General features: G+C 37.9%; 2 protein-coding genes across 2 annotated transcripts; one reads left to right on the top strand and one right to left on the bottom strand.

Annotated features, from left to right (window-relative positions):
- Positions 1 to 4,550: 4,550 nt before the first annotated feature.
- Positions 4,551 to 5,870, bottom strand: LOC138890342 (uncharacterized). Its single transcript, XM_070173722.1, has one exon. The coding sequence runs from the start codon at positions 5,868 to 5,870 to the stop codon at positions 4,551 to 4,553; it is 1,320 nt and encodes a 439-aa protein (XP_070029823.1).
- A 4,551-nt stretch (positions 5,871 to 10,421) lies between these two features.
- Positions 10,422 to 11,516, top strand: LOC138890341 (uncharacterized). Its single transcript, XM_070173720.1, has one exon. The coding sequence runs from the start codon at positions 10,422 to 10,424 to the stop codon at positions 11,514 to 11,516; it is 1,095 nt and encodes a 364-aa protein (XP_070029821.1).
- The last annotated feature ends 341 nt before the right edge of the window (positions 11,517 to 11,857 follow it).

The following is an 11,857-nucleotide window of genomic DNA, read 5'->3' as shown; positions in this document are numbered from 1 at the left end:
TCCTATGTGGCATTGAATTATTGAGTATCTACAGAAACGGTTGATAGCAGTACTGTTACAAAGGCAACTCTGCCAAGATTTATATATATCCCGAGGAGTTAAACATTCGAGGACAAATATTTCTAAGGGGGAAGGATGTTATATCCCGCATTTCGTACGTAAAAATTTCGTCGTAAGTTAATCGACGTAGACTCAGGGATGAGATTATTTTTCAGGTTATGAGCATTTATTTATTTTTTTAGTCAATCCGCTAGGCAAACGCCTAGGGCTAGTTTTATTTATAACAAAATAAAAGACAAAATACAATGTCATGATATCCTACGAAATGAAAGGAATAAAATTTGAGTTTAACAAATAGCCTATTATCAAAATTGAGTGTTGCACTCAACATTGATATCACATTAATTCTATTAAACTTTGTAAAATACAAGTCTGCATCCAAGATAACATTCCATTTTTGTTCGACAGCATTTGTTGTCTTCCAGGCTTTCATATGTAAAATGTGCATGTGAAAGGCTTTTACAGCACACAATGCAACGTGCCTTCTATTAAAAATTCCCGGTTATTTGTAGCAATTCCAGCTTTTGTCGACACCTGTTTTCTCTTTTGTTTCCAACACGCATGCTGTAATTTGTTTCCACTCATTTGACTAGATCTTATCGAGTTCCCTTCATCCTCCATCATTAAACAAATATAAACCTGAGCTCCTCTAAAATCCCTAGCATGCTGGTATTAATTCCAAGAGATTTGGCCCATGCTCCCCTTTTCAGTAGACTCACATGCTCTCCATAACACTCAAGTTACTTTCAGGAGTAACTCTTGGCGTGCAATTCCATTTGAAAACTACCGAGCATCCCTGTTCGAATTTACAATGTCTTCCCAAAAAATCACGCCCCAGCTGATTTGGATAAAGCTGCCAGCATCCGTTCGTGTATCAATATTCCTCAATAGTCTCTCCCACATGTTGATCGCATAACATTGGACAGCATAAAAAGCGTGCATGATGCGTGCATCTGCTGCCATGCGTGATCTGCAGAAAACATGCAATGTCGATCTAGAGGCTCTTTTGTCCCTATTGCTGCGATCCTTTTGATTCCTCGATTGAGCTAACCAATAGAGACAGCTTTGTGCTGTAGAATCCAGAAGCACGTGAGCTCCACATACAGCTGAAGCATAAAGAATTATATCCCATAGTACCATTATCCGAAAGTATTGCATACTTTTATGTATCCTAGATAACTTTCCATGTGTATTACACCTTTCCATGTGATTCCTTTGCTCGACAGCATGTGTTGTCTGCCATGCCTTCCATAGTAACCCATGTGTGCACATGAAAAGATTTTTATGAATCAGTAAATGCCACAATGCACAGTTAGTTGTATTAAAAAATACTCGTTCATTTGCATTATCGAAAAAGTGAGCTTCCAGTTCTTGTCTGAAAGCATATGTATCTTGTGTTTCCAACTCGCATGCTGAATTGATTTCTTTCAGTCCTTTGCTCAGATCCGTTACATGTTGGTGCACACTCTAAACCATTTGGCTTCTGATAATGTGCATAACTTCTTAAAAAATACGTGCTCAGCTTATTTCCCATGCTATTGCATTACTTCCCTTTGACGTGAGTCGTTTCCATGTATAATATATTGTAAAAGTGCGAAAGCCCATCTTTAATGTCCTCCCAGTGGATTGAATGCAATGCATTAATACCACCATTTCAGATTCTACTATAAGATTAGGCTTTAGCTTCGATGAAATACCTGCAAAAAAGTGAACAAAGTTAGCCAAAAAATTGCTATCCAAACTCTCCTCCAGAATGATTCGAGTGTGATAACAAAATGAATCCTCTTTTCCTTCTAATTCCTTGCAACTTTCACTCTTATGTAAGGACATTGTATCTTATCTTCGTTAATAATCCTCCTTCCTTTTGAGTCCAGATCCCAGAAACCATGGCATTCAGTATTTCCTTCATCGAGAGCGTAATTGGCAAGATGGTCTGCTAATGTATTCCCTTCTCTGAAAATGTGTGTGACCTTGATGGTACTTTGTTCCTTCAATATTAAAATCTCCCCTACATGTTCAGTAATATACCATGGAGACTTCCATGATTCCTCTATAATGTTCTTTAATAGCATAGAATCTGTCTGCAGCCATATCCGGCAATAATTAAGATTTTTGCACATCTTCAATACCTCCACAATAGCTACCGCTTCTGATTCATTGTTGGTTCCTTCAGAAATCTCCCTTCCTTCTGCATATATCAAATCACCTGCCTCATCCCTTATGCAGAAACCAATTGAACTCCTCCCTGGATTCCCTCTACATGCTCCATCCATATTCACTTTGATCCATCCTCTTGAAGGAAATTCCCATAACATTTTATCATATTTCAGTCGAGGTGTGTATTGCTCCATTATTGTCAGTAAGTCCAGCCACTTGTGAGGCACCTGTAGTCCTGGCTTTTTCAGTTGGACCAGTGATTGCAAAGTAGATGACACCTGGTAAATAACTTTGCTCACTGACATTGCTTCTCCATATTTCAAACTGTTTCTTCTCTTCCAAAGTTCCCATACAATGAATGCAGGTAAAGCTTGTAACACTGGCTTCAATCTAGGTACTATTGGTGCTGTCCAACACTTTGTAATTGCTTGATGTAATGACAACCCATCTAATGCAATTCCTGCTCTCCTCAGGAAGTAACTCCAAATACTTCTAGCTGCATTTGATGTGAAGAACAAATGTACTAAAGACTCCTCCTTAGGATCAGCACAGCACCAATATTTAGATGGCATGGAGTATCATATTTTACGCAAGAAATTATCAAGTGGCAGTTTGGCTTTCCACACCTTCCACAGGAAGAAGGATATCTTGAAAGGTAAACCTTTTACCCATATCATCTTGTAAGCTAATTTTGGGTTGGCTCTTCTTCGCAGGTAATCCCATGCAGATTTTACTGTAAAATGTCCCCTTGTTTCAAGCATCCAGAAAGGAGTATCTAGCTGTGAACTTTCAGTTGGTGGTCTAATATTCTGCACAATGTGGTTTGCCAAATCTTCAGGTAGGCCCTCAAACATTTTATCCACATTCCACATACCATTTTCAACCATATTGTTGACATTATGAATATCCTCATCGATACCAAACTCTGCAGGCACCTGAAAATATAAGGCTCCCATCTCAGTCTAATTATCGAACCAGAATTGAGCTGATCCCATTCTCAGTTTCCAGTAGATTTGATGCTCAATCAAATCCCTACATTCTAGCACTTTTCTCCACACACGGGATCCACGTTTCCAAGGTACAATTACTGCATTTAGTTTCTTGCAGTACTTTTGACTAATAAATGCACTCCACAAAGTGAGCTTAGTCCTGAAATTCCACCACAATTTGCAGAACAGTGCCTTCGATACGTCATGCAGGGACCTGAAGCCTATGCCTCCCTCGTCAAAAGTCATACAAAGGTTAGTTCAAGACGCCCAATGTCTAGTGTTGTCTCCGACATTGCTGCTCGAGAAAAACTTGGCAAAAATGCTATGTAATTTGTTGATCACATAATTTGGAGGATTGGCTGCTGACAGCATATGAATTGGGATACTCTGCAGGACATTTGCGATTAAAACAGCTCTGCCTCATACAGATAGGAGTTTGCCCTTCCATGACTGAAGTTTGTCCATAACCTTGGTGATTAATCCCTGGTAATAGTCTCCCCTTCTTCTTGCATAAAAAATAGGACAACCAAGATAGGTCATAGGGAAATATTGTCTTCATATACCTATAATTATTTCCACCTTGTTAATCACCTCATTATCCGTTAAATGATGCAGGTATGTGGCTGATTTGGTTTTGTTCACCAGTTGACCAGATGATGATTCATAGGCTTGCAGAAACTCCATGACAAGTCTCAATGAAGTTTCATCAGATGAGCAGAAAATGATTGTATCATCAGCGTATGATAGATGATTTATTTTTGGGCTCCATTTTGGCATTCCAAATCCACAGAAATACAGGTTAGTGTGTAGTGAATTCAATCCCCGAGAAAGTGCTTCTGCTGCTAGAATAAATAGAGTTGGTGACAAAGGGTCACCCTGTTTAACTCCCCTCGATGATTTGAAGAAACCATTAGGCTGGCCAATTATAAGCACAAAGTACCAATTGTTCCCAATCAAATTAAAGATCAAGCCAATAAAAGCTTCAGAAAATCCCATTTTCCTTAGTATTTTGGTCAGGAATAGCCATGATAGCCTGTCGTAAGTTTTTTTCATATCAAGCTTAATCACAACGTTTGGACCTGCTTTTGTTCTCAACCTGATATCCGTAATGACTTCTTGAGTTAACAGTACATTCTCAACTATGCTCCTGCCCTTCACAAAACCTGCATGTTCCTCTAAGATTATGTTTGGTAATAATTCAACCAACCTCTCATGAATAACCCTAGAGAAAATCTTGTTAACAAAGTTACTAAGACTGATTGGTCTCATATCTGCAAAGGTCATAACTTCTTTTTTCTTTGGTAATAAAACCAGGTTTGTGTGCACAACACTCTTTAGCAGCCGCTAACTGCAAAAGAAAGCCTTGACCATTTGGACAACATCTTCTTCAATAATTTCCCAGCATGTTTGGTAAAAGGCTCCAATGAAACCATCCGGTCCACCAGCTGAGTCTCCATTCAACCCCATAACTGCTCTCTTCACTTCTTCATTGGAAGGCAAGGCCATCAATCTTTCATGATGATCACTATCTACCATTGAAGGTACATGATTTAGAATATCGAAATCATTTGGGACTGCGCTCTCAGTAAATTGATCCTTGTAGAACTTTAGTGCTTCTTCTGCTATTAAGTGATCTTCTTCAATCCAGTTACCAAGGCTATTCTGGATCCTTGATAATTTCAGTCTCTTCCTTCTCCCATTAACTTGAGCATGGAAGAATTTAGTGTTTCTATCACCATCTTTGAACCATAACATGCCAGCTTTTTGTCTCCAGAATTCTTCTTCTAATGCAAGATATTTAATCATTTCAGCTTGGACCTGTTGTAATCTTTGTCTAATCATCTGTGTAGGATTGACTTCAAATTGTCTTTCATGAACCAAGACCACCTCCTCAAGGCTTGCAATCTTCTGGAATATATCCCCATATGTAGCTCTGCTCCAGGTAGATAGTGCTTTCTTAAGCTTCTTTAACTTGTAGTTAAAAATGCAGAAAGGGTTAGCACTAAAATCAGCATTCCAATTCTCCTTTACTAAATCTATGAAGGTTTCATGCTTAGTCCAGAAGTTAAGAAATCTGAATGACTTCTTAATTGGAGGAGTTTCTATATCACATTTCAGCAGCATTGGGCAATGATCAGACCCAATTTTGGACAGGTGAGTTACCTCCAATCCAGGAAAGGTCTGTTGCAATTCATGATTGCCAAAACATCTGTCCAATCTTTTAAAAATGCAGACTTCCTCTGATCTTCCATTCCACCATGTAAATATGCTTCCTTTAAATCCCAAATTTGTCAAGTTGCAGGTATTGATGCAATGCCTAAAGTCATCTACTTCAATGAGAGAAACTGGTAAGCCTCCAAATTTCTCTTCCTCATCCCATATCACACTAAAGTCGCCTCCAACTAGCCATGGTAGTGTCATATCTGATGTCATTGCATACAAAGAATCCCATAGTTCAATTCTTTCAATGCGATCACATTTGGCATAAACTAGTGTAAGGATGAGCTCAACATGTGTTTCAGTGTGCGTTAATCTCAAAGTCAGTTGTTGAGTCATGTTATACAGAATAGTAACCTCAAATATTTCATCAATAAAAGCCCAAATCTTGTTTGATACATTCACCACAGCCTGTGCCAAACCAATTCTTTCTTTATACCTCTCCATTTTGTGAGACTATTGCATAGGCTCAAGGATTCCTATGAACTCAAAGTGATATTTTTTGTGCATTGTAATCAGCCTTTCAAATGCTTGCATTGTATTTACTGACCTTACATTCCATATAATTGCATCCATTAAATGTTTTGGGGTTTGGACAGTGTTCTCCTTGTTTGTACTCCACTGGCTGGGACAGTAGATGTCTGTTTTGACTATTTCTTTTTTCCTTTTGTTACAGATTTTACTCTATCAATAAGCCTTGGCGACAGATCACCCTGCTTGGCAACATTAAGGAAATTTTGTGTAGTGGATTCCTCATCCATGTCTCTACCTTTAAGTTCTGCGTGGCCAACTTGGTCATGTGCTTCTATTGCTTCTTTTGATGTCACAACATCATATGCCTGATTGGTAAGTTTAGCATCTTTTTCCTGATTGGTAAGTTCAGCATATTTTTCTTCAAGTTCATTTGTCAACAGCTGTGTATTGTTCGATGGAACAACACTTCCTGCTACATCCTTCCCTGTGCTCAATGGTACAACACTTTTTGCATAGACTTGCATTGTCTTCTCTTGGTTCTTGTCTGAATTTTTCTGTTGGTTCTTGTCTGCATTTTTAGCTTCTTTCAAGACATTACTAAAATCATTATGTAAAATCCCTTCTGGATCTATAATATTGATGTTCCCCTCTTTTGTCTTTTCTTCTGCTGCATTTGTGCATTCACTTATGGTTTGAATATTGATTGCATTGGCATTAAAATTAACACTTTGATTCTCATCTTCCACTTCATTTCCTCCAAATTCTTTTTCACTATGCATTGTATTTGGAATCTGCCCATCTGCTAAGACTTCCTCTATTTGGTTGATCCATAATCTCCCTCCTGCCCATTTATCTTTTTCATTGGTCCTGAATTTCTCAAAATTTGTATCTTCAATTAAGTCATTCTCTTTATTGTTTGTTAAATGTTGTTCAACTTTGGTGTCCTGTGAAGGAATGTCTTGACATGAGGTATTGGCCTGAACTATATTATTTTTGAATGCTTCTTGCACCCATTGGGCAGTTGAGTAATTGTTAAAATGTTGCTCATTCCCCAAATCTTGTTGTACACAATCTGCTGTTGATTCCCTATTTGTTGCATGATTTCTTATTGTTGTAGGATTGAAAGTAGGTGTTGCATGGTTCAGTTTCTTTGGTTCTAACATAGCTAATGGTCTCCTAGATGAACTAGGTGAAGTTACCTTTTGTACCATTTGTCAAGTCGAAAAATCAAATTGCATCTCTTCTGACTCATTCTCCGCAACTGTATGAATATTAATGGGGTCTGCATTATTTTCAGTCACAAGAATTATGGACTTGGAGGCATTTCGGACAACACTGTCAATGAGCTGATTTGTACAAAGTTCTTCACTGTTTTCCACTTCTAAACATGCAAAACTATTTGTTGTCTGAACTTGCTGTGTAATTCCTTTTTGATTGTTTACAGCCACGATTTCTTGTCCAGTATTTGCTAAATCTGCTGCCTGCTTCTCTTTTGCTTGCACTCTCCTATCTTTGACCTCCTTCGATTGAGCAACTTGATTGCCAACAACTTTCCCACTTGTAAGAACCATTATTGGAGCATTGTTTGTTTTGTTGTCCTTGTTAGGCTGCACTACAGCATCAGTTGAAGCCTTCTTTTCATCATTTCTGCTGGCCATTAGTTCAGGATGAATTTTCCAGCATTCGAACACATCATGGCCCTAAAGCTTACATTCCTTACAATACTTTGGTAGATAGTCATATTTTATAATCACCCACTCAGTTCTAATATCTCCAGTAGGCTCATTAACAATGTCTAATCGAACCTTCTTAGGCAGGTCTGTTAGCAGGTCCACCAATACTTTCACGCAAGCACAACTAGGTCTAGTTTTCTTGACAATAGCCAAGTCCAAATGGAGGGGTTTACCGACTGTAGAAGCTAGGGAGAACAAGCTTTCTCTTACAAAATAAGTAGGCAGCAGATTAGGGAATGAGATCCACGCTATTACCTTAGGAGTCTCTTCGTCAACTTTAAATTTAGCATCATAAATCAAGGTTCTTAATTGATATTCATTTCCAAGCTTATCCTTTACATAATACACACCTTTTGACGAGAAGTCTACATAATCTTGCCATAATGAAAAACGAATCAAAATGTGCCTATCACGTAGATATCCAATGTTGCATTTAGCTTTGATACCACACTGTAAAGGAACAATGCGACGTATTTCATTGATATCTGGCCATCGGTATGAAAATTTGCAAACAACGGCCTGTTGCAAACCTTCCATTAAATTCATGCGTTCAACTTCTACTTCAGAAAATCGTACAGTTGGTTGTCCTTGAAATATATGGGCTTGTCTTGGAGGAATTGGCTCAACTACATCTGCACATTCTTGCATTGTCGAAGTGCTATTCGTAGGTTTTACAGCATTTGCATAGTCCATAGGTTTTGTGCCATTAGAAGGCTGGGTGATGTTGGGGGTGGTTGTGGAGGTGGCCCAACGTGAGAGGGTGGCTGGCCACTGGCCATGGCAGCACTCTACCAAAACACTAAGGACGATTCTAATACTACAAGGAGTTCTTCAAAATCTGGATACTTTGCGTGAAAGTTGTAAAACACTGAAGAAACGTGATGCTACATTAATAGTAGCCAAAATCTAGATCGAATATCTGCTAGATAATTCAACAAGAGAGATGTGTTGCTACAGTAATAAAACTAGACTTAAGATCTGTAACTTCTTGATATAGAAATTAGTGAAAAAACAAAGGGAGGTTGTTTGTGATGATAATGGTGTTCTTTTAAGACCAATTTTGTAGTGTTCCCTCTCCGGATGAAAGAGTTATGGCCGATGAATAGTGACCAAATCACTATTCATGGTCTTCTTCAGCATCTTTTTTTTTTGTTGTTTTCTTCTTCACTCCCCTTTTCAAAAAATGTTATGAGCATTTATGCTATTTATAATAGGCGATAAGTAAAGTGCCATGAAGGATAAAGGGTAAATGAATAAAAAATGAGTTTCATTGAAGATTGTCAATTTGGAATAAAATACGATTCGAGCTATAGTAACCGGTATTTATGGACTAGTGTTATACAAGGTACAACATGATCATGATAGTAAGGTGTATAAGGTATGTTAAAAGTGAGTAGTATTTTAAGTAAGTTGAAATAATTCTTAATTATGACTCTTAAATTATGATTGAAAGTTGGCTCATTTAAGTAGATTATGGGGCTTAGTCACCTAGCGTGTGCTGCCCACACCATTTAAAGCATAAGACCTATCTACTTGAAAGAGAGGTGCTTATATCAAAATGGTAGGCAACTTAGTAATGTGACATTTCTGCTTCAACAAGAATTCAAGCAAAAATTCCTTAAGCATTTTAGCAACGTGACATTTTTGCAATTCTAAAGAAGCCTGGTATAATCTTTCTCAAGAATATCATACGGATTTTTCCCTACTCCGATCTTGCTGTCACGAGTTTTGTTACAATTATCGTGTGTTAGAAGGATTGTCCAGAGAACCAGCTCAGGTATGTTAAGGCTATCCCTTCTTTCTTTTTGGCATGATCCAAATGATGCAAACGAAACGAGCAAACGCACAGCTTTCGTAAGTAACTCTATTCATAGAAGTACTAGGGGTGTCTATGTTCTTGATTCCCCATGTGACATATTATTATATCTTCTATTCATGAGTCTCAAAATAATACGTAGTCGATAAAGTTTATCTGAAAGGTATATTGATCTTATTAACATATTTTTTATGCATTTCATTCATTTATACATGTACATTGACCCATGATCAGATGACATTATATACGCGTATATTATATGTATATGGAATATGGGAACAGGTTATGGCATTATATATGCACCACTACCTGATCAGCTAGTATATGTTGATGATTTTGCTCACAGTGACCGAGATGATATGATGGGCCTCAAAGGCTTGATGATGTTATGTACACCTACTACCTATGCATGACACGATATTTACACGCATGTGCATGACATTATAAATGTTTCAGGATTTACTGTTGCAGATGAAGGAATCTTAGATTCGTCTATAATGTTTGATAAAGAAAAGGGTTTGAGTTGAGTATAGGGTTTGATATAATGTAGGTTGTCTGTAAAAGACAACAAGTTTGCCTTGTTTTGTTCGCCTCAGTTCCAGATATGGGTAGCTCAACATTGGGCCTCCTCAACTCAGCTCACTTCAGTCTTTTGGGCCTCTTTATCCGTCTGCCCAATATCGAGCCCAATAGAAGAGAATAGAAGGGAATAGAAGAAAGATAACAGCTGTAAATTTTATTCTTTGTTTGTTATAGACTAGCCAATATAATAAGGACACATAGGATAGTTAGTTATGCACAAATTCTTTTCCTTTTGTATTTATACACAGTCCTTGTACTGTAAAAGATCAGATGAATATACAGAAAAGGAAAATTTTCCAAAATTGTTCTTCTATTTCATCATGGTATCAGAGCAGGTTTGATCTGCTTTAGATTCACACTACATCATTTTCCTTTTCTTTCTTCCTTACTATAATGGCGACTGAAAGTCAGCCCAGCGATTTGTTGAGTTCATCTACTCGTGCTACTGGAGTTTCTATTGTTGCAGGATCTGTTGTTTCTAGTGTTGTTGATTCAGCACATCCTTATTACCTCCATCCTTCAGATTATCCTGGTATGAGCTTTGTTTCTTCTATGTTTGATGGCAGAGGTTATGGAGGATGGAGAAGAGCAGTAGTGATAGCTCAGTCTACTAAGAACAATCTAGGGTTCATTGATGGAACCCTAGTTGTTCCTGCTGCTGATTCAGGTCTTCAAAGAGTGTGGGCGCGTTGCAATGATATGGTTCTTTCTTGGCTTCTCAACTCACTCTCCAAAGAAATAGCAGAAAGTGTGTTGTATTCACAAAGTGCTAAAGACCTTTGGGCTGACCTAGAAGATAGATTTGGTCAGATAAATGGAGCTAAACTCTTTCAACTGCAAAAGGAGCTAAGTGATGTGGTGCAAGAAAATTCTAGTGTTACAACTTATTTTACTAAGATGAAGAGCTTATGGGATGAGCTTGATGCTCTTAACACTTTTTCAGCTTGTGTGTGTGATTGTGATTGTGGAGCTAAAATAAAGAACCATAAAGCTCATCAAGATGAAAGGTTGTTACAATTTCTAATGGGTTTAAATAAGTGCTTCATAGGAGTAATAAGTAACATTATGTTATCTTCTTCTCTGCCCACTATTGGAGAAGCATACTCCTTAGTGATCCAAGATAAAAAGCAGAGGGAGATTCATGCAACTCCTGCTTATCTAGGAGACTTTGCTTCTTTTATTGTTGCTAATCAGCCAGGATGGGGGAAGAGACACAATGAGCAGAGAGATCAAAAGGGTATGAATCATTATAAAAGGGTTTCAACCATTTGTGGCTACTGTAAAAGGCCAGGACATACTATTGGCAAGTGTTATAGGATCCATGGTTTTCCAACACACTTTAAGTTTACAAGACAGAATAAGTTCCAAGGTCCAATACAAGCCAACAATGCTCTTAATGCAGTTGATGAAAATGAACAGGCAATCAGTGTTTCAGAGACAAAATCACGCACCCAAGAGAATGTAGTTCAACTACTCCAGCTCCTTTAGCAAGTTAAGCTTGGACAACAAGTGGCAGGAACTTCCTCCGATGCTTTTGAAAATGCTAATTATGCTGGTATACCTTCCTTCTTTAATTCTCCTACCTATTTCATTGAAATTAGTAGTCAGTCTTGAATATTAGACAGTGGAGCCTCAGAACATATGACCTACAATAGGAAACTTTTCTGTGTCCTTAAACCTTTAATCAAGCCTAGAATTGTTAACTTGCCAAATTCTCAAAAGGTTCTGGTAACTCACTATGGCTCAGTCATTCTGTTTTCTAATCTAATACTTCTAAATGTTCTCTATATCCCTTATTTCAAATATAATCTTTTATCTGTTCACAAGTT

This window comes from Nicotiana sylvestris, chromosome 4 (genome assembly GCF_000393655.2).
Source record: "Nicotiana sylvestris chromosome 4, ASM39365v2, whole genome shotgun sequence".
In the NCBI taxonomy this organism is placed as follows: Eukaryota; Viridiplantae; Streptophyta; class Magnoliopsida; order Solanales; family Solanaceae; genus Nicotiana; species Nicotiana sylvestris.
The sequence above is the reverse complement of the archived record's forward strand: the minus strand, read 5'-3'. Positions and strand labels throughout refer to the sequence as shown.

What these genes read in the sequence shown, in the direction of transcription:
- LOC138890342 (XM_070173722.1), bottom strand. Translation starts at nt 5,870, where the DNA reads ATGGAGAGGTATAAAGAAAGAATTGGTTTGGCACAGGCTGTGGTGAAT.
- LOC138890341 (XM_070173720.1), top strand. Translation starts at nt 10,422, where the DNA reads ATGGCGACTGAAAGTCAGCCCAGCGATTTGTTGAGTTCATCTACTCGT.